This window comes from Tachyglossus aculeatus, chromosome 17 (assembly GCF_015852505.1).
Source record: "Tachyglossus aculeatus isolate mTacAcu1 chromosome 17, mTacAcu1.pri, whole genome shotgun sequence".
NCBI classification, from domain to species: domain Eukaryota; kingdom Metazoa; phylum Chordata; class Mammalia; order Monotremata; family Tachyglossidae; genus Tachyglossus; species Tachyglossus aculeatus.
Genome location: NC_052082.1, coordinates 14,889,019 through 14,915,483, shown reverse-complemented (window position 1 = coordinate 14,915,483; position 26,465 = coordinate 14,889,019). Strand labels below are relative to the sequence as shown.

The 26,465-nt window shown below is 46.0% G+C and overlaps 1 protein-coding gene across 1 annotated transcript in view; it reads left to right on the top strand.

Moving 5' to 3' along the window:
• Nucleotides 1-26,465, top strand: part of SLCO4C1 (solute carrier organic anion transporter family member 4C1) — an 88,480-nt gene that overhangs the window by 50,111 nt on the left and 11,904 nt on the right. Inside the window, exons 3-11 of the mRNA XM_038758792.1 lie at nucleotides 333-527; nucleotides 2,296-2,392; nucleotides 4,348-4,469; nucleotides 6,929-7,044; nucleotides 9,233-9,377; nucleotides 9,814-10,009; nucleotides 13,553-13,706; nucleotides 16,208-16,398; nucleotides 23,012-23,076. Of these exons, the coding sequence (XP_038614720.1) occupies nucleotides 333-527; nucleotides 2,296-2,392; nucleotides 4,348-4,469; nucleotides 6,929-7,044; nucleotides 9,233-9,377; nucleotides 9,814-10,009; nucleotides 13,553-13,706; nucleotides 16,208-16,398; nucleotides 23,012-23,076 (1,281 nt within the window). The remainder of the gene's footprint in view (nucleotides 1-332; nucleotides 528-2,295; nucleotides 2,393-4,347; nucleotides 4,470-6,928; nucleotides 7,045-9,232; nucleotides 9,378-9,813; nucleotides 10,010-13,552; nucleotides 13,707-16,207; nucleotides 16,399-23,011; nucleotides 23,077-26,465) is intronic.

Below are 26,465 nucleotides of genomic sequence, written 5' to 3'. Positions count from 1 at the left end.
TGGGATGTGTGTATGGGGGTGGGGGAGGAGGCTCCTTTTATTTCGGGGTTAGGATATGACTCTCTTCCGAAAAGAGAAGTGGAGGGTAATGTTGGTTGAAACTACGTGGACAATTTTTTACAACCACCGTGACCGCTGGATTCTCGTGGCTTTTGAAAAGCATTAGATGGTAGGAGCTCTAAGCCTAGCGTCAAATGACTGATTTTTACTAGAAGATAAATCAGTGAAGGGAGCAGTCAAAGTATATATGCCTACCAAATAAGTTCTGCATGTGACCGATTCAAGTTTGCGACCCAACTAATTCCAAACTTTCCTTTCTTTCCCCCCCAAAGATACCTGTCCAGCCCCGGTAAATAGCAGCAGCCAAAACAAGTGTTCAGGCAGCATCACCTCATCACTTTCTAGCTACCTGTACGTCTTCGTCTTGGGGCAGCTGATGCTGGGGGTGGGCGGGACTCCACTCTACACGCTCGGGACGGCCTTCATCGACGACAGCGTGGCCATTCACAAGTCCTCCCTCTACATAGGTGAGATCACTTCCTGCGATGATACCGGGCAGCCTCTTTATCGGGTTTGGACCTTAATTTCTTTAGATTCGATCTTGCAAAACCCTACCGTCAGCCAGTCGATGGCTTTGGCGGGCACTTCTTTCTAGAGGGACGAAATGCTGTACTATTTTGTGGACCGGTGGTGATTTTGCTGGGCCTCCATTAATGTGGCTCTAGTACTGGAGTGTCTGGGTACCATTAGAGGGGTTTGAGGAAGCTGAGTAGCCACTGGCCACAACGGACCCTGACCTAAGAGTGAAGCGATCCTGGGACCTCATCTCCGAGCCTGGCTTGATAAACTGGAGAACTTCCACTCCATCAAAGGCTAGAACTGGCGGCAGACATGTTCGATCGTATTTATTGAGCGCTTCCTGTGTGCAGAGCACTGTACTAATGACTTGGGGCAATAAACAGACACGTTTCCTGCCCACAGTGAGCTTACAGGTCTGCCACAGGTCATCTGGGAAGACTGTCCTAGACCCCGAGGGGATTCATTAGGGCCCCATCCGATGTCTCTGGCATTCCCGTGAGGCGTAACCCTGAAAATTCCCTGGACTCTAACTCCCAGAGCTCTAAGGCCCCTCACCTACCTCCCCAACTGCCAGCCCACAGAGGGTCAATCAATCAATCAGTCAATCGTATTTATTGAGCGCTTACTGTGTGCAGAGCACTGTACTGAGCGCTTGGGAAGTCCAAGTTGGCAACATATAGAGTCAGTCCCTACCCAACAGTGGGCTCACAGTCTAAAAGGGGGAGACAGACAACGAAACCAAACATACTAACAAAATAAAATGAATAGATATGTACAAGTAAAATAAATAGAGTAATAAATCTGTACAAACATATATACAGGTGCTGTGGGGAAGGGAAGGAGGGAAGGTCGGGGGGATGGAGAGGGGGACGAGGGGGAGAGGAATATAGATGCCCAGAGGCACCGTGGGGGCCGCAGGGGGTTGTTGGGTTCTCACCATGGCTGCAGAGGAGGAGGAGGAAGAGGAGGATCGGCAACAGTCACACGAGAAAAGAAACAACCTGATAGACAAAGATCAAACAGTCAATTAAGACTCGCACCCCCAAAAGAGGAGGGACTGCAGGACGTTACCATTACAGGAAGTTTCTAGGTTTTTCAGCCCTCCATCGGGGTCAACTATGGCCCAGTTTCCTCCTCTCTAGCAGTTTTCCCGGGGCTTCCCCATGTTGCAATGGGGGTGGGAGAGGGAGGGCCATGTTGCTGCACAGACCCCAGGACCCCCCCGCCCCCAGAAGAGAAGTCTCAGGCCGCTTCTCTCTAGATCTCATCCAGCCTCGGGTCGGCCTTCCGCTATGTTTCTCCACTTTCATTCATTCATTCATTCAATCGTACTTATTGAGCGCTTACTGTGTGCAGAGCACTGTACTAAGCGCTTGGGAAGTACAAGTTGGCAACATATAGAGACAGTCCCTACCCAACAGCGGGCTCACAGTCTACTTCAGCTCGACACTTGTTCTCTACATCTAAACGACTCGGCTGTTTAACGTTGCTAGTCAGCTCATGCAATTTTAGACAACCTCAGTGAGGCCCACTTGTACTTTCACGAATTTTGATGACAATCTGTCATTTTCAAGAGCACTAAATGAACGGCAACTAGTGCGATAGCCCACATTTTCAGTTGACGGTCCCCTTAGATTCAATTAAGGAGATTCCCGAGGCAAATATCAACTACGCAGAAAAGCTTTAAAGTCAAACTCTGCTCGTTTTCCCTTGTAGGAATCGGCTACGCCATGTCGATCCTGGGTCCGGCGATCGGCTATGTACTGGGAGGACAGCTGCTCACCCTGTATATTGATATCAATAGAAGTACAAGGCATGCCACATGGGTTTTTTTTCCATTCTTTTCTTTCCCTTCGGGCCTCTCGGGGTCAATTCCCAGAGCTCTGCACTCACTATCCTAAAGTAGCCCTTCCCCCTATTTTATCTACTAACCCTATCGCAGTCGAGTGCTAGTGCTCAATCAGTTACTTATCCGGAGGTTTAATCCCGAAGAAAATCCCAAGACGGGACCCAGTTCCTTTATTTTATTATTTCAAAAGCATTGCTCACTTTTTTAATGTTTGATCAACTCCCGTGCTTTTGACCATTGCTTTCCCAGGGAAAAATATGTAGTGAGGCGATGGTTTTAAGGTAACAGAGATCATGCCATAACATCGCCGTTAGGTAGAAATATCAACCAATCAATCATATTTATTGAGCACTTACTGTGTGCAGAGCACTGTATTAAGCACTTGGGAAAGTTCAATGTAACAGAGTCGGTAGATAGGTTCCCTGTCCACAACAAGCTTACAGTCTAGAAGTCTGGGAAGCAGCATGGCGTAGCGGATGGAGACCAGACCCGGGAGTCAGAAGGATGTGGGTTCTAATCCTGGCTCTGCCACATGTCTGCTGTAGGACCTTGGGTGAGTCACTTCAGTTCTCTGGGCCTCGGTTTTCCTGTTCTCCCTCCTACTTAGACTGTGAGCCCCATGCGGGACAGGGACTGTGTCCAACCTAATTCACTTGTATCTACCCCAGCACTTCATTCAGTCGTATTTATTGAACGCCTACTGTGTGCAGAGCACTGTACTAAGCACTTAAACAGCAAATCAGGTTGGACAAAGTCCCTGTCCTGCATTGGGCTCACAGTCTTAATCCCCATTTGACAGGTGAGGTAACTGAGGCCCAGAGAAGTCAAGTGACTGGCCCAAGGCCACCCAGCAGAGAAGTGGCAGAGCCAGGATTAGAACCCATGGCCTTCTGAATCCCAGGCCCGTGTTCTAGCCACTATGCCATGCTGCTTCCTGACATATAGTAAGCACTTAGCAAATGCCATAAAAAACCACACTCAAACCTTTTCTAACAATGGCAGTTCCACTATCTCAGTAGATTTGTACATGCGCTGTGTGCAGGGGAAATCACTCTCAAGGAATGCAATACTTGGGGAAGGCAGGATCCAAAAAGGAAGCCAAGGTTGGGTCAGAAAGATACATATTCGTTAATTAGTAATTATGGTATTTCTTAATCGCTTACTATGTGCCAGGCACTGTAAATACAATGTAAATAGAAGATAATCAGTTTGGACACAGTCCCTCTTCCACATAAGGCTCACTGTCTTTATCCCCATTTTACCGATGAGGAAACTGAGGCACAGAGAAGTTAAATAACTTGCCCAAGGTCACACAGCAAACAAGTGGCAAAGCAGGGATTAGAAGCCAGGTCCTCTGACTCCCGGGTCTGTGCTCTTTCCATTAGGCCACACTGCTTCCCGCGTTTGTAACATTTTCACTGGGTTGCTCGCCTTTAGAAGCAGCATGGCTCAGTGGAAAGAACACGGGCTTTGGAGTCAGAGGTATTGGATTCAAATCCCGGCTCCGCCAACTGTCAGCTGTGTGACTTTGGGCAAGTCACTTCACTTCTCTGTGCCTCAGTGACCTCATCTGTGAAATGGGGATTGACTGTGAGCCCCCTGTGGGACAATCTGATCACCTTGTAACCTCCCCGGTGCTTACAACAGTGCTTTGCACATAGTAAGCACTTAACAAATACCATCATCATCATTATTATTATTATTAGAGAGGGATTGCAATCCCAGAACGCTTTGGTGACTCCTAGCCATCCATGTTTCCATCCATGAATGAAAGATTCCTTCAGGAAGGTGCCCTTTCTTTTTCTTTTCCCTCCAGGGGAATCAAAATAAAGCCAGGGTTGTTTTTTCTTTCTTCTTACATGTTGAGTTTTTCTGTTGAAGAGTTGGATCTGGAATGATTGGCCATTTTCTTATCACAGAACTGACATTAATGAGGATGATCCCCGGTGGCTGGGGGCCTGGTGGATAGCCTTTCTTCTGTCCTGGATCTTGGCCTGGTCTCTGATTGTGCCCTTTTCTTGCTTTCCCAAGCATTTACCAGGTAAGTGTAGAAGAGAGTCGTGACTTTGAATCGTTCGTGAGGCAAGGCATGGGCTATTTCTGGGGCTGTGGCTCCTAGGATCACTGCTTCTGTCTCCCAGGTGGGATAAGACCATAACCGTGATCTCTGGAGGAAAACTGTGCGGCATTCTGTACGTGGAGCTGCATGGCGTAGTGAATAGGGCACAGGTCTGAGAGTGAGAAGGTCATGGGTTCTAATTCCGACTCTGCCACTTGTCTGTTGTGTGACCTTGGACAACTCCTTTCATTTCTTTGTGCCTCCGTAGCTCAACTGTAAAATGGGGATTGAGACTGTGAGCCCCATGTGGGACAGGGACTGCGTCCAGTTTGCTTGTATCCACCCCAATGTTTAGTACAGTGATTGGCACAAAGTCAGTGCTGAACAAATACCACAGTTCTTCTTCTTCTTATTGTTCTCCTCACTCCTTTTGCCTCTAAAAGGTGACTAACAGAATTACTCTATAGATGCTAAGAATTACTCTACTGGTTCATCAATTTTTCATTAGTAAATTTGATGCTGTTGCTCTGGCTGCTTTTTAATAATAATAATAATAATAATGGCATTTATTAAGCACTTACTTAATAAAGCAAGGTTACAAGGTGATCAGGTTGTCCCATGGGAGGCTCACAGTCTTAATCCCCATTTTACAGATGAGGTAACTGAGGCACAGAGAAGTTAAGTAACTTACCCAAAGTTACACAGCTGACAGTTGGCAGGGCCGAGATATGAACCCATGACGTCTGACTCCAAAACCTGTGCTCTTTCCATTGAGCCACGCTGCTTCTCTGGACTACTGCTTTTTATACATGCCCAGGACTCAGAAACACTCAGTCACTCCCTCATGGTTATAGTTGAATCTTCTTAGCAAAATTCAACTTCCAATAGAAAACCCAAACACTATTGGATTTCTCAATTGTTTTACAACCTGCTGGAATCATCACAAATTTGTTTTTACCAAATCCCCACATTGGCTTTCCAAAAAGCTATGAAAAGTTTGATTTTTCCCTCTATGGTTCCAAATCTTACTGAGCTTAATGTATCTGAACAGGGGAAGCTCCAGTCTAGCAAGTCTGTTTCAGGCAGTGTTGACTGGGTGGTTTTGAGCCATTTCTTGGAAAACCCAACATGGCACAGAGGCTAGAGCACAGGCTTGGGAGTCAGAAGGCTCTGCCACTCATCTTCTCTGTGGCCTTGGCCACTTCATTTCTCTGGGCTACACTGACCTTGTCTGTAAAATGGGGATTAAGACTAAGAATCTCATGTGGGACATGGACTGTGTCCAACCTGATTAGCTTGGATCCACCTCAGTGCTTAGTACAGTTCCTGGCACATAGTAAGTTCTTAACAACAACAACAACAACAACAAAAAAAAACCAAACCCTGAATCACTGTTTTTGAACTAAGTGGTCTTCTGTTTGCTTCACTGTACTGCTAGCAGGAGAATTATGGATTCCCAGTGCATGAATATCATTGCCTGTAGCAGGACCAAAGTTATTAAGGAAGGATGGTAATGAGCTTTCATTAGGGATTATCTTTTCTAGAGAGGAGCAAGAGAAGGATGGGAAGTAGATGAAGCATAGAGTTGGATTCACGGAACACCCTTATAGAGGAAAGGACCGAACTACAGCTAATGTTCACCAGCTCAGAAGTTTTGTTTAATTTTTATGATATTTTTTAAGTCTTTACTTTGTGCCAGGCACTGCACTGAACGCTGGGGTGGATACAAGTGAATCAGGTTGGACGCAGTCCATGTCCCACCTGGGGCTCACTGTTTTCATCCCCATTTTACAGATGAGGTAACTGAGGCCCAGAGAAGTTGAATGCCCAAGGTCACACAGCAGATAAGTGGCAGATTTAGGATTAGAACCAGATCTCTCTGTCCCCCAGGCCCATGCTCTATGCACCAGGCCACGCCACTCCTGTGAAGTCCTAGGGAACAAGCGTGGCTTAGTGGAAAGAGCCCAGGCTTGGGAGTCAGAAGTCGTGGGTTCTAATCCCAGCTCCGCCACCTATCTGCTGCGTGACCTTGGGCAAGTCACTTAACTTCTCTGAGCCTCAATTCCCTCATCTGTAAAATGGGGAGTAAGACTGTGAGCCCCACATGGGACAACCTGATTACCTTGTATCTGCCTCAGCTCTTAGAACAGTGCTTGGCACTGTTTGGTAAGTGTTTAACAAATACCATCATTATTATATTATTATTAAGTCCTTTCTCATACACCTAGAGAGCCTCATCTCCTTCTAGATTAGCCACCTTGACTCCTGAGTGGCCCCTGCTAAGGCCTCCACATTACTGTAACTTTCCTCCACATTTGGCTCATTCTCAAGGCTCTGAGAACTCATCTCTCAAGGGAACTTAGGCTGGGTTAATAAAGCAGAGTGTTTACCTTGAGTTCTGTCTCATGCCCATGTGGTAAGATGCATTTATTGTTCTGTAGGTACGGCGATGATTCAGGCTGCCAAAGTTTCTCAGACCCATCAGGACAGAAGCGTCACCATGGTCACAGATGAGAATTTTGGGGAGAGTTTTAAAGATTTTCCAATGGCTCTTCTGGTAAAGTAAAACCATTTCAGACTGAGACTGATACAAGCTTCTTTCCTAGTGGATTTCTTCCTTTGCACAATCAGCACCGATGAAACGCCAGTTTTTTGGCGATGGGGAGGTCCCCCTGTCCTGGAGGACACCGGGAAGTCTTTGTGGAGAGGGATGGGCTCCAATTCCCAAAAGTCTTGGCAGCAAGTCCTTGGGGAACCACTGGTCCAGCTCAAACTCTTGGGGCATCCATATGCTGGGCCCATGATACTGAACCCCCAAATTCTGGTGAATTGAGAGGCCAAGGGCTGACAGAATCTCCTCCCATCCTCCATCTTGCTTCAGTCTCTCTTCCTCCTTTCTCTTCAGGCTCTTTCCTTTGCTATTTGTCTCCAATCTCCTCTAGTGTCTTTACTCAGCAATCCTTGTCCCCGGACCACACACTGACATAACAGTCACCTAATTGTCTGGATGAAGATGACCAGCTATTCATGCCATTAAAGAAGAGAGGAGAACACTGGACTGTCTTCTTCCAGTGCCCCAGCTAACTTGAGACCCACCTAAGACTTTGCAGTTGGCAGGACAGAATCCCCCAATTTGTGGTCACCCCATCTATTGTAGGGAAGTCTGGCCATTATATACTTCTATTCCCCCTCCTTCCTCTCCTCCTCGTCATTCCTTCCTTCCTCCCTTCTACCCATTCCTCATTCTTTTTCCCTCCTCTTCCGTACTTTTTTTCTTCTTCTCCCCCTCCTCATTATTCATTTTCCTTTCTCTCTTCCTCCTTTCCCTTCTCTTTCTTGGTCTTCTCCCCTTCCACCCACTAATCTCCAACCAGTTAAGACAATAATGGAAGCTCTGGCTGATTCTATGTGGGTTGTCAGGAACAGTGATGGCAGGCAATGAGAGAGAGAGAGTGTGTGTGTATGTAAAACTTGATTTAGAGGTGAGGTATCTGGAAATAGAAAAAAGGCTGAGGAGGGGCTGACCTTGAATGATCAGAGAAAATGTGGAAGTGTCCAAAGCCCTTTGGAATGGCTGGGAATGTGCCATGGATGGGCAGGTAGTTCAGGTTGAAATGGAAGCCCCTGTCTTCTCCCAACCAGTGGCTGCTTCAGCTGTAGATGTGCATTGTCATACCTGCCCAAATGAAGTAATACTAATAATAATGAGTGATGAGCGATTGTATTAACGTGGTAGCAGTTTAGATGGAGAAGAAATGGTGGATTTTAGCAATGTCGTGAAGGTGGGGCCGGCAGGATTTAGTGTTGGATTGAATATCCGAGTTGAATGAGAGAGAGGAGTCAGGGATGACGCCAAGATTACAGACTTGTGAGACAGGAAAGATGGTGGCGCCGTCGACAATGGGGGGAAAGTCATGGGGAGCACAGGGTTTGGTGGGAAGATAAGGAGTTCTATTTTGAACATGATAAGCTTGAGGTGATGGGAGGACATCCAAGAAGAGACATCTTGAAGGCAGGAGGAAATGCAAGACTGCAGAGAGGGAGATCAAGGCTGGAGATAGAGATTTGGGTGTCATCAGCATAGAGGTAGTAGTTGAAGCCATGGGAGCGAATGAGTTCTCCAAGGGAGTCGGTGTAGATGGAGATTAGAAGGGGACCCAGAACTGAACCTTGAGGGACACCCACAGTTAGGGGGAAGGAGGCAGAGGAGGAGTCCAGGAAGGAGACTGAGAATGGAGCTGGGAAGGGAGTCCTCTGGGGCTTGGCTTCTGGAGACCGAGCTGAGCAGCTTTTGAGGTGCACAAGGTTCTCCTCCCTCTCCTCTTTTTCCCTACCTTAGGGATTAGATCTCTTTGGAAGACTGTTGATGTTTACTGAGCTCTCCCTAGGTTTTAGTATCTACCAGCAGAGCAGTAATCCAGTTATTCTTCTTAAAAAAGGAACTACTTAATCCTCTAGTCTGTAAGCTCCTCGTAGGCGGGAAATTTCTCTACCAACTTGTCTGCTCTGCCACTTGTCTGCTCTATCACCTTGGGTAAGTCACTTAACTTCCCTGGGCCTCAGTAACCACATCTGTAAAATGAGGATTAAGGCCGCGAGCCCCACGTGGGATATGAACTGGGTCCAACCTGATTAGCTGGTATCTACCCCAGCACTTAGTACGTATTAACAAATAGGTTTTATTTTTAAAAGCAGTGAGAGCTCAATAAATAAACAGATTTATTGTCTTGGGTTTTTTTTTCCAGATCCTGCTGAAAAATCCTGTGTTTGTGAGCTTAGTTATATCCACTACCACAGAAGCCTTAATTACTACTGGATTTGCTACGTTTTTACCCAAATTTATAGAAAACCAATTTGGAAAGTCATCCAGCACCGCTGCCACTCTTGGAGGTAGTTTCCTCTTCCCCAAAACTAAACTTCCCTTTAGAGTTTTTTTCTAGAAGCAATGAGATTCTCTAGAACCCTTCAATCTCTTAGCCCAAGCCCCATTGGTTTTGCCACCATCTTCTTATTTTCTGGAAATCCTAAAAGGTTTAGTGAATAAGAGATTCAGTTATACAAACCCCAGATAATTAAGAAAATCAAAAATTCACAAATCTTTCAGTACCTCCAAGTCTTCATTTGCTGTAATTGTGCTGTTTTGAAACGCATTACATAGTTAATTCCCAGCTTCCCCAACTAGGGAAATGACTTCAGCTTGTCAGAACACATATAGTTTTGTAGTTGTTTTTTGGTTATTTTGTCAGCAATACTGCGCAACACAGGATTCCGTGATTCGTTACATCTCGAACCTCCTTCTGACAGTGGCTTTTCTCTTCCTCACTAGGGCTGGTTTTAATTCCAGGAGCAGCTCTTGGGCAAGTTCTGGGTGGTGCCATCGCCTCCAAGAGCAAAATGAACTGTCAGAACGTGATGAAATTTGCACTGGCTTCCTCGGCAATGTCGCTTCTGTTGAGTTTTGTTTTTCTTTTCGCTAAATGTGGAAACGAGCCATTTGCCGGCGTCTCCGAAGCATATAATGGGTAAATATATTTTACTGCCGATGTGATCCCATCAGAGCCCCGACATGTGGGTTTGTACGGTAGAGAAAAACGCAACTGAGATCCAACCGTGATCCCTAATGAAATCAGTCTTTCCGCATCATTCAGCTTTTCCCTCTCGTGGAAAGAGGGAGGGCGAGATGGGGGAGAAGATGAACGGGCATGATTTAGCACAAGGGAGAACTAATTTTGAAGTGGGCAAGTATGTGTGTTCCATGATCGCATGACCCATGAGGGGAAGGAGAGATTGCAAAGTTGCCTCCAGACAGCCCTCTCATTTGGCCGGCGGGATTTGATCTCAGCTGAGTTATTTTTTTTTGTTTGGTTTGTATTTTTTAATCTATTTTTTAAGCATATGCCAGGCACTGTACTCAACGCTGGGGTAGATATAAGCCAATCAGGATGGACACAGTCCATATCCCACGTGGGGCTCACTGTCTCAATCTCCATTTTTGTGGATGAGGAAACTGAGGCACAGAGAAGTGAAGTTACTTGCCCAAGGTTACAAGTGGTGGAGCTGGGATGAGAACCCAAGTTCTCTAACTCCCAAGCCCATGCTCTATCCAGTAGATTGCTGTATGACCGTGGGCAAGTCACTTCACTTCTCTGTGCCTCAGTTACTGTGCTGCTTATTGATTGAGGGATCAACCTCCTCATTGGGACCCTGGAGCTTCTCCCGGTTTGGTCTCTGTTGGCTGTTGCTGAGATGATTATTATCATTATTATTATTATTATTATTATTAGTAGTAGTAGTAGTAGTAGTAGTAGTATAATCATCATCATCATTATTACTGTGACATTTATTAAATGTCTACTATGTGTCAAGGACTGTTCTAAATACAGGAGTACATACAAGTTAAACAGGTCAGACACAGTCACTGTCCCACATGGGGTTCACAGTCTAAGTAAGAGGGAGAATGGAAGTCAGTTGGTCAGTCATATTTATTGAGTGTTTACTATGTGCCGAGCACTGTACTAAGCACTTGCAAGAGTACAGTGAACACTCGATAAATATGATTGCGCTTACTATGTGCCAAGCGCTGTTCTAAGCGCTAGGGTGGATTACAAGCAAATCAGGTTGGACACAGTCCCTGTCCCGTGAGGGGCTCAAAGTCTTAACCTCCACTTTACAGATGAGGTAACTGAGGCACAGAGAAGTGAAGTGAATTGCCCAAGGTCACATAGCAGACAAGTGGCGGAGCCAGGATAATAATAATAATTCATTCATTCATTCGATCGTATTTATTGAGCGCTTACTGTGTGCAGAGCACTGTACTAAGCGCTTGGGAAGTACAAGTTGGCAACATATAGAGACGGTCCCTACCCAACAGTGGGCTCACAGTCTAGAAATGTTGGTATTTGTTAAGTGCTTACTATTTACTGAGCACTGTTCTAAGCATTGGGAGGGATACAAGGTAATCAAGGTCATCCCACATGGGGCTGACAGTCTTAATCCCCATTTTACAGATGAGGAAACTGAGGCACAGAGAAGTGAAGTGACTTGCCCAAAGTTGCACAGCTGACGAGTGGCGGAGCCGGGATTAGAATGCGTGACCTCTGACTCCCAAGCCCGGGCTCTTTCCACTGAGCCACGCTGCTTCTCTAGAAGCCGGGACCTTCCAACTCCCATTCCCGGGGTCTATCCACTACACCATGTGGCTTCCTTCTAGACTGTGAGCCCACTGTTGGGTAGGGACCATCTCTACATGTTGCCAACTTGTACTTCCCAAGCGCTTAGTACAGTGCTCTGCACACAGTAAGTGCTCAATAAATATGATTGATTGATCGATTGATTCCTTGTAGGCAGTCTCATGGGAAGAGCCCAGGACTGGGAAGCCCTACTGAGAGCTCACCTCCTCCAGGAGACCTTCCCAGACTGAGCCCCATTTTTCCTCTCCTCCTCCCCGTCCCCCCCAGCCCTACCTCCTTCCCCTCCCCACTGCACCTGTATATATGTTTGTACAGATTTATTACTCTATTTATTTTACTTGTACATATTTACTATTCTATTTATTTTGTTAATGATGTGCATCTAGCTTTAGTTCTATTTATTGTGATGACGACACCCGTCCACTTGTTTGGTTTTGTTGTCTGTCTCCCCCTTCTAGACTGTGAGCCCGTTGTTGGGTAGGGACCGTCTCTATATGTTGCCGACATGTACTTCCCAAGCGCTTAGTACAGTGGTCTGCGCACAATAAGTGCTCAAAAAAAAAAAAAGAAAAGATCTGGGTTCGAGTCCCAGCTCCAACCACCATGCAGCTACGTGCCTTTGTGCAAATCACTGACCATCATCTCAAAGACGTGCTTGACCCGCGTCTCTCTTCTCCATTCAAAACATGCAGGGCGTTTAATAGCCTTCGGAGCGGAACCTTGGGCACTAGCCAACTAGGATAAGTTTTAGCCTAAAGCAATCAGCAGACGCTCGGGGATGCGATCTGTCCGATAGCTGGGCGGTCTTCAGGTCAATTCAGGTTTACCTGTAAATAAGGCCAGAGTCCTGCAAAGACGGTCTGAGAAAACAGTGAAAGGTTTTCCTGCTTACGGTAAGCAGCTGAAATATGCGACGTACTTTGCATTTACAAAGCTCATCCAATCTGGCACGTGAAACTCGTTCCTGAGGACCAGCCCCATTCTCAGTTGTGCATTCAGGGGCCAGGTGTCGGGGGAAAAAGTGGCAAATTAGTAATAAATTATCTGGCGATGTATCACATTGGAAGTTGGAGGACCTGGGTTCTAATCCTGCTCCACCACTTGCCTGTTGCGTCACCTTGGGCAAGTCACTTAACTGCCTTGTGCCTCAGTTTCCTCATCCGTAAAATGGGGATTCAATACTTGGTCTCCCTCCTTCTTAGACTGTGAGCTCCAAATGGGACAGGGACTTGAGTCTGATCTGATTATCTTGTATATATATATATATATATATATATATATATATATATCCTAATGCCGAAAACAATGCTTAGCACATGATTAGCATTTTAGACTGTGAGCCCACTGTTGGGTAGGGACTTTCTCTATATGTTGCCAACTTGTACTTCCCAAGCGCTTAGTACAGGGCTCTGCACACAGTAAGTGCTCAATAAGTACGATTGATGATGATGATGATGATAAGCACTTAACAAACACAATTATTATTATTATTATTGTTATTGTTATTATTATATTTGGATTTTCTACCACCTACCCAAGATGGCAAATAACAGAGGAAAATGGAAATGAAGAACGTTGCACATTCCCATTGCAATCCTTTTTTTTTTTTTTTTTGTAGTACACAAGGGTAAAGTTGTTGGCACTAATGCCGAGTAACGATTTTACCGGTAGAAGGAAATTTGCGGTTTCTTCCAAGCGTGCTACTAGGTAATCTCATCTCTAGCCCATAAACTCACTGTGGGCAGGGAACAAGATTACCAACTCTGTTATGCTGTACTCTCGCAAGTGCTGCTGTGCACCCAGTGAGCGCTCAACAAGTGACCCCCGATGATGACGAAAGATACGTGTATAACGTGTTCGTTTGGTTTCCTACAGAACAGGAAAGCTGGGAAAGCTGGAGGCCCCGTGCAATGCCAACTGCAGCTGCCTTCGCTCCTTTTACTATCCCGTCTGTGGGAAAGACGATGTCCAGTATTTCTCTCCGTGTACTGCAGGCTGCACCAATCAGATAACGAGCGATCACCAAAGGGTATGCGGTTCTCATTCCTCCGCTTTTCATTTCAGTAAGGCACGTGATCAAAAGCCAGAGCTTGCCTAGGGTGAAGCAGGGTATTGGCCCGGGTCCCGGGCCCCTGGGGGTATGGGAGTCTGTGCCCTGTCTCACTTGGCAAGAGGCAGAGATAGTTGATTGAGCTATCGCTCAGGGGTTTAAAAGGCTTTGTCTCTGGGGATGGAGTAATAATAATAATAATGATGGCATTTGTTAAGCGCTTGCTATGTGCAAAGCGCTGTTCTGAGCGCTGGGGAGGATACAGGGTGATCAGGTTGTCCCACGTGAGGCTCACAGTCTTAATCCCCATTTTACAGATGAGGTAACTGAGGCCCAGAGAAGTGAAGCTCTCTTCCTCCCTTCAAGGCCCTGCTGAGAGCTCACCTCCTCCAGGAGGCCTTCCCAGACTGAGCCCCTTCCTTCCTCTCCCCCTCGTCCCCCTCTCCATCCCCCCCATCTTACCTCCTTCCCTTCCCCACAGAACCTGTATATATGTATATATGCTTGTACATATTTATTACTCTATTTATTTTGCTTGTACATATCTATTCTATTTATTTTATTTTGTTCGTACGTTTGGTTTTGTTCTCCGTCTCCCCCTTTTAGACTGTGAGCCCACTGTTGGGTAGGGACTGTCTCTATATGTTGCCAATTTGCACTTCCCAACCGCTTAGTACAGTGCTCTGCACACAGTAAGCGCTCAATAAATACGATTGATGATGATGACGATGATGAAGTGACTCGCCCAAAGTCACACAGCTGACGAGTGGCGGAGCCGGGATTTGAACCCTCGACCTCTGACTCCCAAGCCTGGGCTTGGAGGAGGAGGCAGTTTAAAGACCAAGTAGTCTGCAAGTAGTTGAGCCCCTTCATCTGTCCCTCCTCACCCCCTTGACTCCCAGGACGGTAGACCCCCCCACCTGGGGAATTGCCCAATGCACCCAGCTTAATATTTTGTTTAGCTTTTGAGTGACGTCCGTGTATTATGAAGTTGACAAGGAATTTTGTCCCTGTCTCTCCTTTTCTCTCTCTCTGTGTCTCTCCCCCCTCCTCCACCCACCCACCGCCATACCTTTTTGCTCATTCTCATAGACACGTGCAAAACTGAAATGCCCTAAGAGTCTCAATTACAACACTGGGGAAAGCTGAGTTGTCCAGGTTGCAAGCGGGGACTATATCAGTTGAGGTCCATTCCCTGGAAATTTTCTCAGCCAAAGTTACCTTTTGCAGTGATCCAGGCCTGCAGAGGGTCTGGTCTTCAATTCTACAACCCTCATCATCCCCACACCCCAATTATCCCCACGCTAATTCACTGCCTCCCTGCACCTCCCCACCCCCAGCCATGTGGCTGAAATTCCTGCTACCTGGCTAGTCCCAGGAGGTTTCTGGAGGGACAAGGATGAACATGTCACCGCTTCAGCTACACCGGAAACATCCAAGATTCAGCTCACAAGTTGGTAGAATTGTCTGAAGGCCCACCACCAAAATCTGGGTGGTGTTGGCATCTGGAACATCCCTCTTCCCCCTTACCCCAATCCCCATCTGACCCAAGCAGTGGCAGCATGGAAGATAAAATGATAGATCGAGTGCGTGCGTGTGCGTGTGTATTTTAGTTCCTCCCCAACCTTTTTTTTCTAAGGATAGTTTTGAAGTGCTTACTAGGTGCCAGGCACTGTACTAAGCTCTGGAATAGATACAAGTTAACTAGATTGCCCACAGTCCCTGTGTCATACGGGGCTGACAGTCTTAATCCCCACTTTACAGATGAGGTAGCTGAGGCACAGAGAAGTTGAGAGACTTGTCCAGGGTCACACAGCAGACTCCTGGGCCTGTGCTCCGTCCACTAGGCCATGCTGCTTCTCTATCCCTTTTCTTTCGCTCCTTGTTTCTCTCTGTCCCCCAGACACCACCCCCCACCTTTCTCTGTCTTTCGGTCTCTGTGTCTTTTTCTCTTTTTCTGTCTCTGTCTTTCTGTTCATCCCCTTTCCTCACATTCTTTCTATCTCCCCTCTCTCTCTCCATTTTTGTCTTTCTCTGTCTCTCACTCTCCCTATGCCCCCCTCCACCCCCAGCAACCTCTCTCCATTTCAGTCCCACTTGGGCTCATGAGCCCTGGGCCTTGCCTCCTGACATACTCTGAGCTCTGTCAAAATATGATCACCCTGTGGTCCTTCCAAGCATCAAGAAATAGAATTGCTCAGAGAGGGAGCTTTTTGCCAGTTTCTTGGAAGAAAGGTACAATGAACACCAAAGCTTGGCTAAAGCAAGTTCTGTCCAGGAAATAAGGAAGGGTTCTGGGGCGGGGGAAAAATCTCTAATTTTTTTTGCCATTTTTCCTTACCTTAACTTCCTTCCTAGTTTATTTCTAGGACTAGAAACTGTTTGGCCTATTTGTATGTCTTCAAAATGTACTATTTCATGAATCTTTCCCTGTGACGGCTGTTGGTGAATGTCTTTTTTTTTTTTTGTAATATTCCTAGATGTATTATAACTGCTCCTGTGTTGGAAAAGCAGATCCTGTGTTAGAGAGTGCAGAAAATGAAACCTATGAAGCTAAAGCTGGGAAATGTGAAACAAAATGCAAGAATTTGCCGTTATTCCTTGGCTTTTTCTTTTTTACCGTGGTTTTTACCTTTATGGCAGCTACTCCAATTACAGTGGCTGTCCTCAGGTATGTATCTCTCATGCGGACTGTAGTTTTCCATTCTCCTGTGCCTATGTTCCATAAAAAGTGTCAATTGCATTGGAAAGAGGTGTTCAGATTTGTTTGGAGAGTGTGTACCCGTTTGTTTGGTAAAAGTCTCTTGTTTAAGGCTACAGGGAATCCAAGTTACAGAATAATAATAATAATGGCATTTATTAAGCACTTATTTTGTGCAAAGCACTGTTCTAAGCGCTGGGGATCTTACAAGGTGGGCATTTGTCATATAGTCTATGCTCTGTTTTATGTGGGTGGTTCTTCAGCCATGGCTTTTTTTTTATGGCATCTGCAAAGTATTTACTTTATGCTGGACACTGTACTAAGCACTGGGGGAGATACAAGCTAGTCAAGTTGGACATAATGCCTGTCTCACATGGGGCTCATGTCTTTAATCCCAATTTTACAGGGTAACTGAGATAACTGAGGCCCAGAGAAGTGAAGCGACCTGCCCCCACCTCACTCAGCAGACAATTGGTGGAGCCCGTGCGCTATCCATTAGGCCACACTGCTTTCCTGTCTATTCTAGGAGGCTGTTTGCATAGGGGAAACATCTAGGTGGTGTTGGCCTAGTGGACAGAGCACAGGCCTGGTAAGTCATAAGGACCTGGGTTCTAATCCCAACTCCACCAGGTGTCTACTGTGTAACCTTGGGTAATTCACTTCACTTCTCTGGGCCTCAGTTACCTCATCTGTAAAATGGGGATTAAGAGTGTGCCCTTTGGTGGGACAGGGATTGTGTCCAACCTGATTTGACTTGTTCCTGCTCCAGAGCTTAAAACAGTGCTTGGCACACAGTAAGCACTTACGATGTACCATAATTATTAATTATTATTATCATTATCTGGGTAAACCACAGCACCCCCCTCTTGGGCTGCCCCATGACTAGTGCAGGTTCTCAGCCTTTGGGAGCTCCGGGTGGGCAGACTCCATCCGCCACACCCTGCAAGCCCACCCCAGGCTGCTCTGATGGGCAGGTGTCAATCAACCAATCAATCAATGGTATTTATTGAACGCTTAAAGTGTGTAGAGCACTGAACTTAGCATTCAATAATAGTAATATTAATAATTATAGTATTTGTAAAGCGCTTACTACGTGCCAGGCACTGTACTAAGCACTGGGGTGGATACAGGCAATTTGGGTTGGACACGGTCCCTGACGCACTTGGGGCTCACAGTCCCAATCCCTGTTTTACAGATGAGGTAACCGAGGCACAGGGAAGTAAAGTGACTTGCCCAAAGTCACACAGCAGACAAGCGGTGGAGCCAGGATTAGAACCTGTGAATTTCTGACTCTCTGGCCTGTGCTCTATCCATTACTCCATGCTGCTTTTACATGCTGCTTGGGGAAGTATTGGAAGCAGTGTTGGAAGACATGTTCCCTGCCCATATGGAGCTGGCAGTCTAGAGACGTCCTCCTGTCCGCATTCCCTGTTCCCATCTTTGGTGCCCTTCTGGGGTAGAGCAGCGCCTTCCAGAATCCAGGCAAGCCGGCATCCAGGGGTGGGAGGGAGGGAAAGGAGGAAAGGAAAGTAGGGAGGCTGTGAATACAGCCCATCCACTAGCAGCGTGGCTCAGTGGAAAGAGCCCGGGCTTTGGAGTCAGAGGTCATTGGTTCAAATCCCGGCTCTGCCACTTGTCAGCTCTGTGACTTTGGGCAAGTCACTTCACTCCGCAACATTGCCAAGATCCGCCCTTTCCTTTCCATCCAAACCGCTACCCTGCTAATTCAAGCTCTCATCCTATCCCGTCTGGACTACTGCACTAGCCTTCTCTCTGATCTCCCATCCTCGTGTCTCTCTCCACTTCAATCCATACTTCATGCTGCTGCCCGGATTATCTTTGTCCAGAAACGCCCTGGACATATTACTCCCCTCCTCAAAAACCTCCAATGGCTACCGATCAATCTGCGCATCAGGCAGAAACTCCTCACCCTGGGCTTCAAGGCTGTCCATCACCTCGCCCCCTCCTACCTCACCTCCCTTCTCTCCTTCTACTGCCCAGCCCGCACCCTCCGCTCCTCCACCACTAATCTCCTCACCGTCCCTCGCTCTCGCCTGTCCCGCCATCGACCCCCGGCCCACGTCATCCCCCGGGCCTGGAATGCCCTGCTTCCTCTGCCCGTCCGCCAAGCTAGCTCTCTTCCTCCCTTCAAGGCCCTGCTGAGAGCTCACCTCCTCCAGGAGGCCTTCCCAGACTGAGCCCCTTCTTTCCTCTCCCCCTCGTCCCCCTCTCCATCCCCCCGTCTTACCTCCTTCCCTTCCCCACAGCACCTGTATATATGTATATATGGTTGTACATATTTATTACTCTATTTATTTATTTATTTATTTATTTATTTTACTTGTACATTTCTATCCTACTTATTTTATTTTGTTGGTATGTTTGGTTCTGTTCTCTGTCTCCCCCTTTTAGACTGTGAGCCCACTGTTGGGTAGGGACTGTCTCTATGTGATGCCAATTTGTACTTCCCAAGCGCTTAGTACAGTGCTCTGCACATAGTAAGCGCTCAATAAATACGATTGATTGATTGATTGATTCTCTGGGCCTCAGTTCCCTCATCTGGAAAATGGGGATGAAGACTGTGAGCCCCCTGTGGGACAACCTGATCACCTTGTAAACTCCCCTGCTCTTAGAACGGTGCTTTGCACATAGTAAGCACTTAATAAATGCCTTTATTATCATTATTATTATTAGCTGGCTGACCGTCATACAGGGGCTCAGGCCCATTAAAACAGACCGTAAGACTGTAAGCTTTAGACTCTAGACTGTAAGCTCGTTATGGGCAGGAAGCTGTGCGTTTATTGTTGTATTGTCCCCTCCCAAGGCTGTAGTACAGTACTCTGCACACAGTAAACTCTCAATAAATACGATTGAATGAACATACAAGGTCTATGCTCGCTTGGAGAAAGTACCTGTGGTCCATTCCCTCTCCCCCTCGTCCCTCTCTCCATCCCCCCTATCTTACCTCCTTCCCTTCCCCACAGCACCTGTATATATGTATCTATGTTTGTACATATTTATTACTCTATTTTACTTGTACATATCTATTCTATTTATTTTATTTTGTTAGTATGTTTGGTTTTGTTCTCTGCCTCCCCCTTTTAGACTGTGAGCCCACTGTTGGGTAGGGACTGTCTCTATATGTTGCCAACTTTGTACTTCCCAGTGCTCTGCACACAGTAAACGCTCAATAAATACGATTGATTGATTTCCTCTTCATTGGATTCCCAGTGAGGCGGGCACTATAAATTCCCAGCGCTTAGAGCGGTGCTGTGCACATAGTAAGCGCTTAATAAATGCCATTATTATTATAATTATTATTAAATTCCCAATGAGGCTGGCCATTAAATAACAGATTAAGTAACAACAGATGGTGTTTCTGCCCGCCCCCCCTCCAAAAGAATACTTTGTGCAGTAAAACTCTTTATGCAATACCTTACCATCAAACTCTACTAACCTTTCAGAGATATCCTATTCAAAGCTAATCCTGGCCATTTGATCCCTGGGAAGTCCAAACGGTTGAAGTTTATTCCTTGGGACATCTGCATAAACTCTCTGCTAATGGGATTAGCAAACAGCTTCCTCCAGCCAGTCAGTGAGCTCCCTGTCCCCAAGGCGCCTAATATCTGTTTCTCCAGCTAATACCTCTTCCTCCACATTCAGGATTTGCTACCTGTTCAAGTCACAATCATGGACACGATCTGACTCCTAGCCCCTGAAGCTAATTACAGTTTTTCTCCATCCAGCTCCATTGAAGGAAAAATCTACCCACTAATTTGATCAGCAAGCAGTGATTAAGCAAATCCCCTGGAGTCCTCGAGTCAAAACAGGGTTTGCTCTTCTGCTAATGTGATTAGCAAACAGTCCTTCCTGCCCCTCTAGGGCTTAGGGGGAGGGGGAAGACTGTAGTCCTCTGTGTTAGTGGGGAAGCTCCCCTGTTGGCTAATCCTGACTTTTTTGTTCCCCCCACCCACAGTTGGAATCAATTAATGGTATTTATTGAGTGCTTACTGAGTGCAGAGCACTGTACAGAGTGATTTGATGGGTTCAAATCCTGGCTCCGCCACTTGTCAGCTGTGTGACTTCAGGCAAGTCACTTCTCTGTGCCTCAGTTACCTCATCTGTAAAATGGGGATGAAGACTGTGAGCCCCACGTGGGACAACCTGATCACATTGTACCCTCCCCAGCGCTTAGAACAGTGCTTTGCACTCAGTAAGCGCTTAATAAATGTCATCATTATCATTATTATTATTATTAGGGAGAGAACAATATAACAGAGTTGGTCGACATGGTCCCTGCCCACAGAGAACTTTCAGTCTAGAGGCACAACTAGGATATCCTATTCCCTCAGCGTGTCGCATAAGCAACACTTTGTGTGTATTTTTTTCTGAAAGCTGTGCATTTGGCCTGTTTAGACAGAGCCTTGTTTTGTTTTTAATCCAATTTTTTTAACATCTGGAGACTTCTTACCATCGACTTCAAAGCACTCAATCACCCTGCCCCCTCCTACCTCACCTCGCTGCTCTCTTACTACAATGTAGCCTGCACTCTTTGCTCCCCTACTGCCAGCCTACTCACTGAACCTCAGTTTTGTCTATCTCGTCGCCAACCTCTTGCCCGCGTCCTGCCTCTGCCCTGGAATGTCCTCCCTCTTAATATCTGACAGACGGTTGCTATCCCCACCTTCAAAGCCATGAAGGCACTTCCCCTACAAGAAACCTTCCCTGATTAAGCCCTCATTTCCTCTTCTCCCACTCATTCCTACATCTCCCTAATTTCCTCCCCTTATTCACCCAACTCCCCAGCCCCACAGCACGTATGTACGTATCTGTAATTTATATATTTAAATTAATGTCTGTCTTCCCCTCTAGACTGTAAGCTCACTGTGGGCATGGAATGTGTCTACCAACTCTTTTATATTGTTATCTTGTACTCCCGCAAATGCTTGATACAGTGCTCTGCATACAGTAAGTGCTCAATAAATAGGATTGATTGATTCTTTTTAAGTTGCTGCTTGCTGCCCATTTAAATAGAATGAGTATCCGTAAATTTCTGAATATCTTCAGTTTTTGCCAGACTTACTTTGTACTTACCAATTCTACTTCTTCTTCAAAGTTAATGATTTCTAGCCCTGCACGTCTAAAACCTTTGCAGATGTCCCTAAGCAGAGGTCAGATTTGGTTGGGAAATTCTCTGGTTAATTCAGATGAAAAATTTGTGCTCTGGGCTTCTACAAAGCCAAGAAAATAGCCTCGCCTGAAATCTCCAGCCAACAGGACCCAAAGGGGTTCTTTTCAGCCTGAATCATTAAATATTAGGCTAATGAAGACCTAATCTTAGTATTGTTATGAGACATCATTTCAGTTTCCAAAGATTCTTTGGTAGTGTTCTGGGTAAGCACTCAGATGGACTTGAAATTTGGGGGCTGAAGTTCTGTCTAGAATACAGAGATCCTTGTGAGAAAGATGAAAAATGAAAATACAGCCCCTCCCCTTCCCCCGTGTCCTTTCTCTTTTCCCTTTCCTCCCCACTCTGGGATGTTTTGAAAAGTGTTTCCTTCCCACACCACCCCCTCCCCGGGATGAAGGATCCTGCCCAGTGATTTGACCTGGGGGTGCCCATGTCAATAAGCTCGTTTTGGGCAGGGAATGTGTCTGTTGTTGAGGGATGTGTCTGTTGTGGTATCATACTCTCCCAAGCACTTAGTACGGTGCTTTGCACACAGTAAGTGCTCAATAAGTGATTGAATGAATGGAGAACCCACTGTCTTTAGGGTCTGTCAGAGGCCTGGAAAATGAGTCATTGCAACGCACTTTCTGGTAACTCTGAAAGTCTGGGTCCCCAGACTGAGCCCCCTTTTTCCTCTCCTCCTCCCCATCCCCCCTGCCCTATCTCCTTCCCCTCCCCACAGCAACTGTATATATGCTTGTACAGATTTATTACTCTATTTATTTTACTTGTACATATTTACTATTCCATTTATTTTGTTAATGATGTGTATCTAGCTTTATTTTTATTTATTCTGGTGACTTGACACCTGTCCACCTGTTTTGTTTTGTTACCTGTCTCCCCCTTCTAGACTGTGAGCCCTTTGTTGGGTAGGGACCGTCTCTATATGTTGCCAACTTGTACTTCCCAAGTGCTTAGTACAGTGCCGTGCACACGGTAAGCGCTCAATAAATACGATTGAATGAATGAATGAATGAATGAATTTCCTCACCTGGCACATTTTTGCAGATTCTGCTAAACTGTATAATTATTGTTAATTTGGCTAACTGTGTAACTGTACAAATTTGGGACCCGTGTTTGAGATGCTGCAAAGCGTCCAAGAATGAATACCCTCTCCTGCGTTATCCATTTAGCTTAAAGTACAAACCAGTTTCTTCTGTTGCACTTCCTTGTTGTCTCAAACTAAAGAACGTCCTCTTGGCTCTTCTAATGATTTTCCTGAAACGTTTTTTTCATCTGAACGGTAACTGGTTATGACCCATAAAAAGTGATTGATGGGGAATGACCTTGGATTGGGTGGAAAAATGTGTTGCGACTTGTCCCATTGCATCACTGGTGTTGATTTTCCTCCAGGTGTGTGCCTGACAAACAGCGCTCTTTTGCCCTGGGTGTGCAGTTTGTGTTTCTACGACTGTTGGGTAAGGCCAATTTTCTCATTCGTTGGCAGCAGTTTATTGTATCAGTTTGTTCTTTCAGGTGCCCATCCACCTCCGCATCAAACAGAAACTCCTTACTGTCGGATTTAAAGGCCTCAATCAGCTCTTCCCCTTCTACCAAGCCTCACTGATTTCCCGTGTCCAGCCCGCACAGTTTGCTCTGCTAATGCCAGTTACTCACTGTACTTCAGTCTTGTCTAGATTGCCACCCGCTCCTTTGAATTGGAACTCCCTTTACCCTTTATGTACTACTACAGACCACTACTCTCCCCCCTTCAAAGCCTTACTAAAATTGCATCTCCTCCAAGAGGTCTTCCCTGTCCCTCATTTGTTTTTAAGGTATCTGTGAAGTACTTACTATGTGCCAGGCACTGTACTAAGCTCTGGGGTAGAGAGAAGTTAATCGGGTTGGACGCAGTCCCTGTCCCACGTAGGGCTCACGGTCTTAATCCTCATTTTACAGGTGAGGTAACTGAGGCCCAAAGAAGTTAAGTGACTTGACCAAGGTCCACAGCAGGCTAGTGGTGGAGCCAGAATTAAAACCCAGGTCCTCAAATTAGAACCCAAGTCCTCATTTCCCCTACTCCCTCTCCCTTCTGCATCTCCTAGGCCCCTGAACCTTTTTAAGCACTTGATAATCACCCCACCCTCAGCCCCATAGCACTTAGGTATGTATCTGTCATTTATTTTAATCATTATCATCATCATCAATCGTATTTATTGAGCGCTTACTGTGTGCAGAGCACTGTACTAAGCGCTTGGGAAGTACAAGTTGGCAACATATAGAGACAGTCCCTACCCAACAGTGGGCTCACAGTCTAAAAGGGGGAGACAGAGAACAAAACCAAACATATTAACAAAATAAAATAAATAGGATATGTACAAGTAAAATAGAGTAATAAATATGTACAAACATATATACATATATGTCTGTCTCCCTCTCTGGATCACAAACTCCTAGAAGGCAGGACATTGTATTGTGCTTGTATTGTGTTGTGTTGTATTCTCCCAGCACAGTAAGTGCTCAATAAATACCATTGATTGATTGATTGATGTATGATAATGTGAATAGTGGCATCATTCAAGCTCCAGTGAATTAAGATCGAGTTTCCTAATTGTTAATTTTGGAAGAAAATTATCTGGGGTTTAGTTTTTCCATCACCTGATGGAAAGATCACCTAAATCAAACCTGGTTAGAGTTGAATTTTACACTCTAAAAACAAAAAACTGGTTTGTAGAAAAACAATGCCAAAATGCCAAACCAGTCAATTTGCTAATAGAGCAAAAGAGACTAGATTTTCCAATGTAAAATGGCTTATTTGCAGTAGATAGCTTTTTTAATCAAATGTCCAGATTCATGAAACTCAATTGACAATTCATTATTTAAGGTTCCTCCTGTTCTCTAGCAATAAATATTTACAGAACATCCACACGGTTCAGTCCAGAGATGTAAGAGGTACATTTTAGGAAATCTACTGATCCTTTCCTTTCTGGTAATTTCCTTTCTGCTTTCCCTATCTTCCCTCGGCAACTACTGTGCATTTGGACAACAAAAAGAACAATGTTACCACGGAAAGGAACGTCATTCGGTCAATCAGTGACGTTTTTGGAGCACTTACCCCATGCAGAGCACAGTACTAGGCACTTGGGAGAGTAGTACAATGCAACAGAGTTAGCAGACACATTCCCTGCCCAAAACGAGCTTACAGTCTAGAGGAACATAAACCGAGCCAGCGGCAGAGAAGCAGTGTGGCTCAGTGGAAAGAGCTTGGGCTTTGGAGTCAGAGGTCATAAGTTCAAACGCCGGCTCTGCCAACTGTCAGCTGTGTGACTTTGGGCAAGTCACATCACTTCTCTGGGCCTCAGTTACCTCATCTGTAAAATGGGGATTAGGACTGTGAGCCCCCTGAGGGACATCCTGATCACTTTGTAACCTCCCCAGCGCTTAGAACAGTACTTTGCACATAGTAAGTGCTTAATAAATGCTATCATCATTATTATGATGATTTAAAGACAGTGCCAGCGGCTAAGAAATGAAAAGGCGCTTAATAAATGCTATCATTATTATTATGATGATTTAAAGACAGTGCCAGCGGCTAAGAAATGAAAAGGTGGTAAAAGGCTGTGCTTCCCTCAGCTACACAAAGCCCAACCTCCGCTTTGGTTTGCCACCCTCTCTGGAGACACTGGCAGGGTTATCACTTAATAACGTTTTTGAGTCTCCATGTTAGCTCACTGCTTTCTTACTACGATCCAGGCTGCTCACTTCACTCCTCTAATGTCATCCACTGTGCCTCGATATCGTCTATCTCGCCTCTCGCCCACGTCCCACTTCTGGTCTGGAACGCCCTCCTTCTTCATATCGGACAGACGATCCCTCTCCCCACCTTCCAAGCCTTACTGAAGGCACATCTCCTTCCCCGACCTGGCCCCCATCACCTCTTCTCACTCCCTTCTGCATCCCTCTGGCGCTTGGATTTGCTTGCTTTATTCTCCCCTCCCTCACCCCCGCAGCACTTATGTCCAGACCCATAATTTATTTATTTACATCGCTGTCTTTCTCCCCCTCTACATTGTAAGTTCGTTGTGGGCAAGGAACGTGTCTACCGACTCTGTCATACTGTGCTCTCCCAAGCGCTTAGTAGAGTGCTCTGCACATAGTAAGCATTCAATAAATCGAACTGATTGGTCAATCAATCGTATTTATTGAGCGCTTACTATGTGCAGAGCACTGTACTAAGCGCTTGGGAAGTACAAATTGGCAACACGATTGATGGATGGATTGATTGGGAGGGACAAATCACAGCCTGAGTTTGAGCCATTTGTTGAGCAGCAGCAGCGGATATCTGGCGTGGGGAAAGCTTGGCTTATAATAATAATAATAATGGCATTTATTAAGTGCTTACTATTGGCAAAGCACTGTTCTAAGTGCTGGGGAGGTTACATGGTGATTAGGTTGTCCCTCGGGGGGCACACAGTCTTAATCCCCACTTTACAGATGAGGTCACTGAGGCACAGAGAAGTTAAGCGACTTGCCCAAAGTCACACAGCTGACAATTGGTGGAGCCGGGGTTTGAACCCGTGACCTCTGACTCCAAAGCCCGGGCTCTTTTCCACTGAGCCACGCTGCATCTTCCCAGACTCAGGGAGGTCAAGGTAAAGGGTTTCTTCCCCAAGGATCTGCCACCAGTTTGGCCTTCGCTGCATTCCCCTCCCTCCTTCCACCTCACCGCTCCCACTCCCCATCCATGATGATGATGATAGTATTTGTTAAGCGCTTACTCTGTGCAAAGCACTGCTCTAAGCGCTGGGGGGATGCAAGGTGATCAGGTTGTCCCACGTGGGGCTCGCAGTCTTCATCCCGCTTTTAC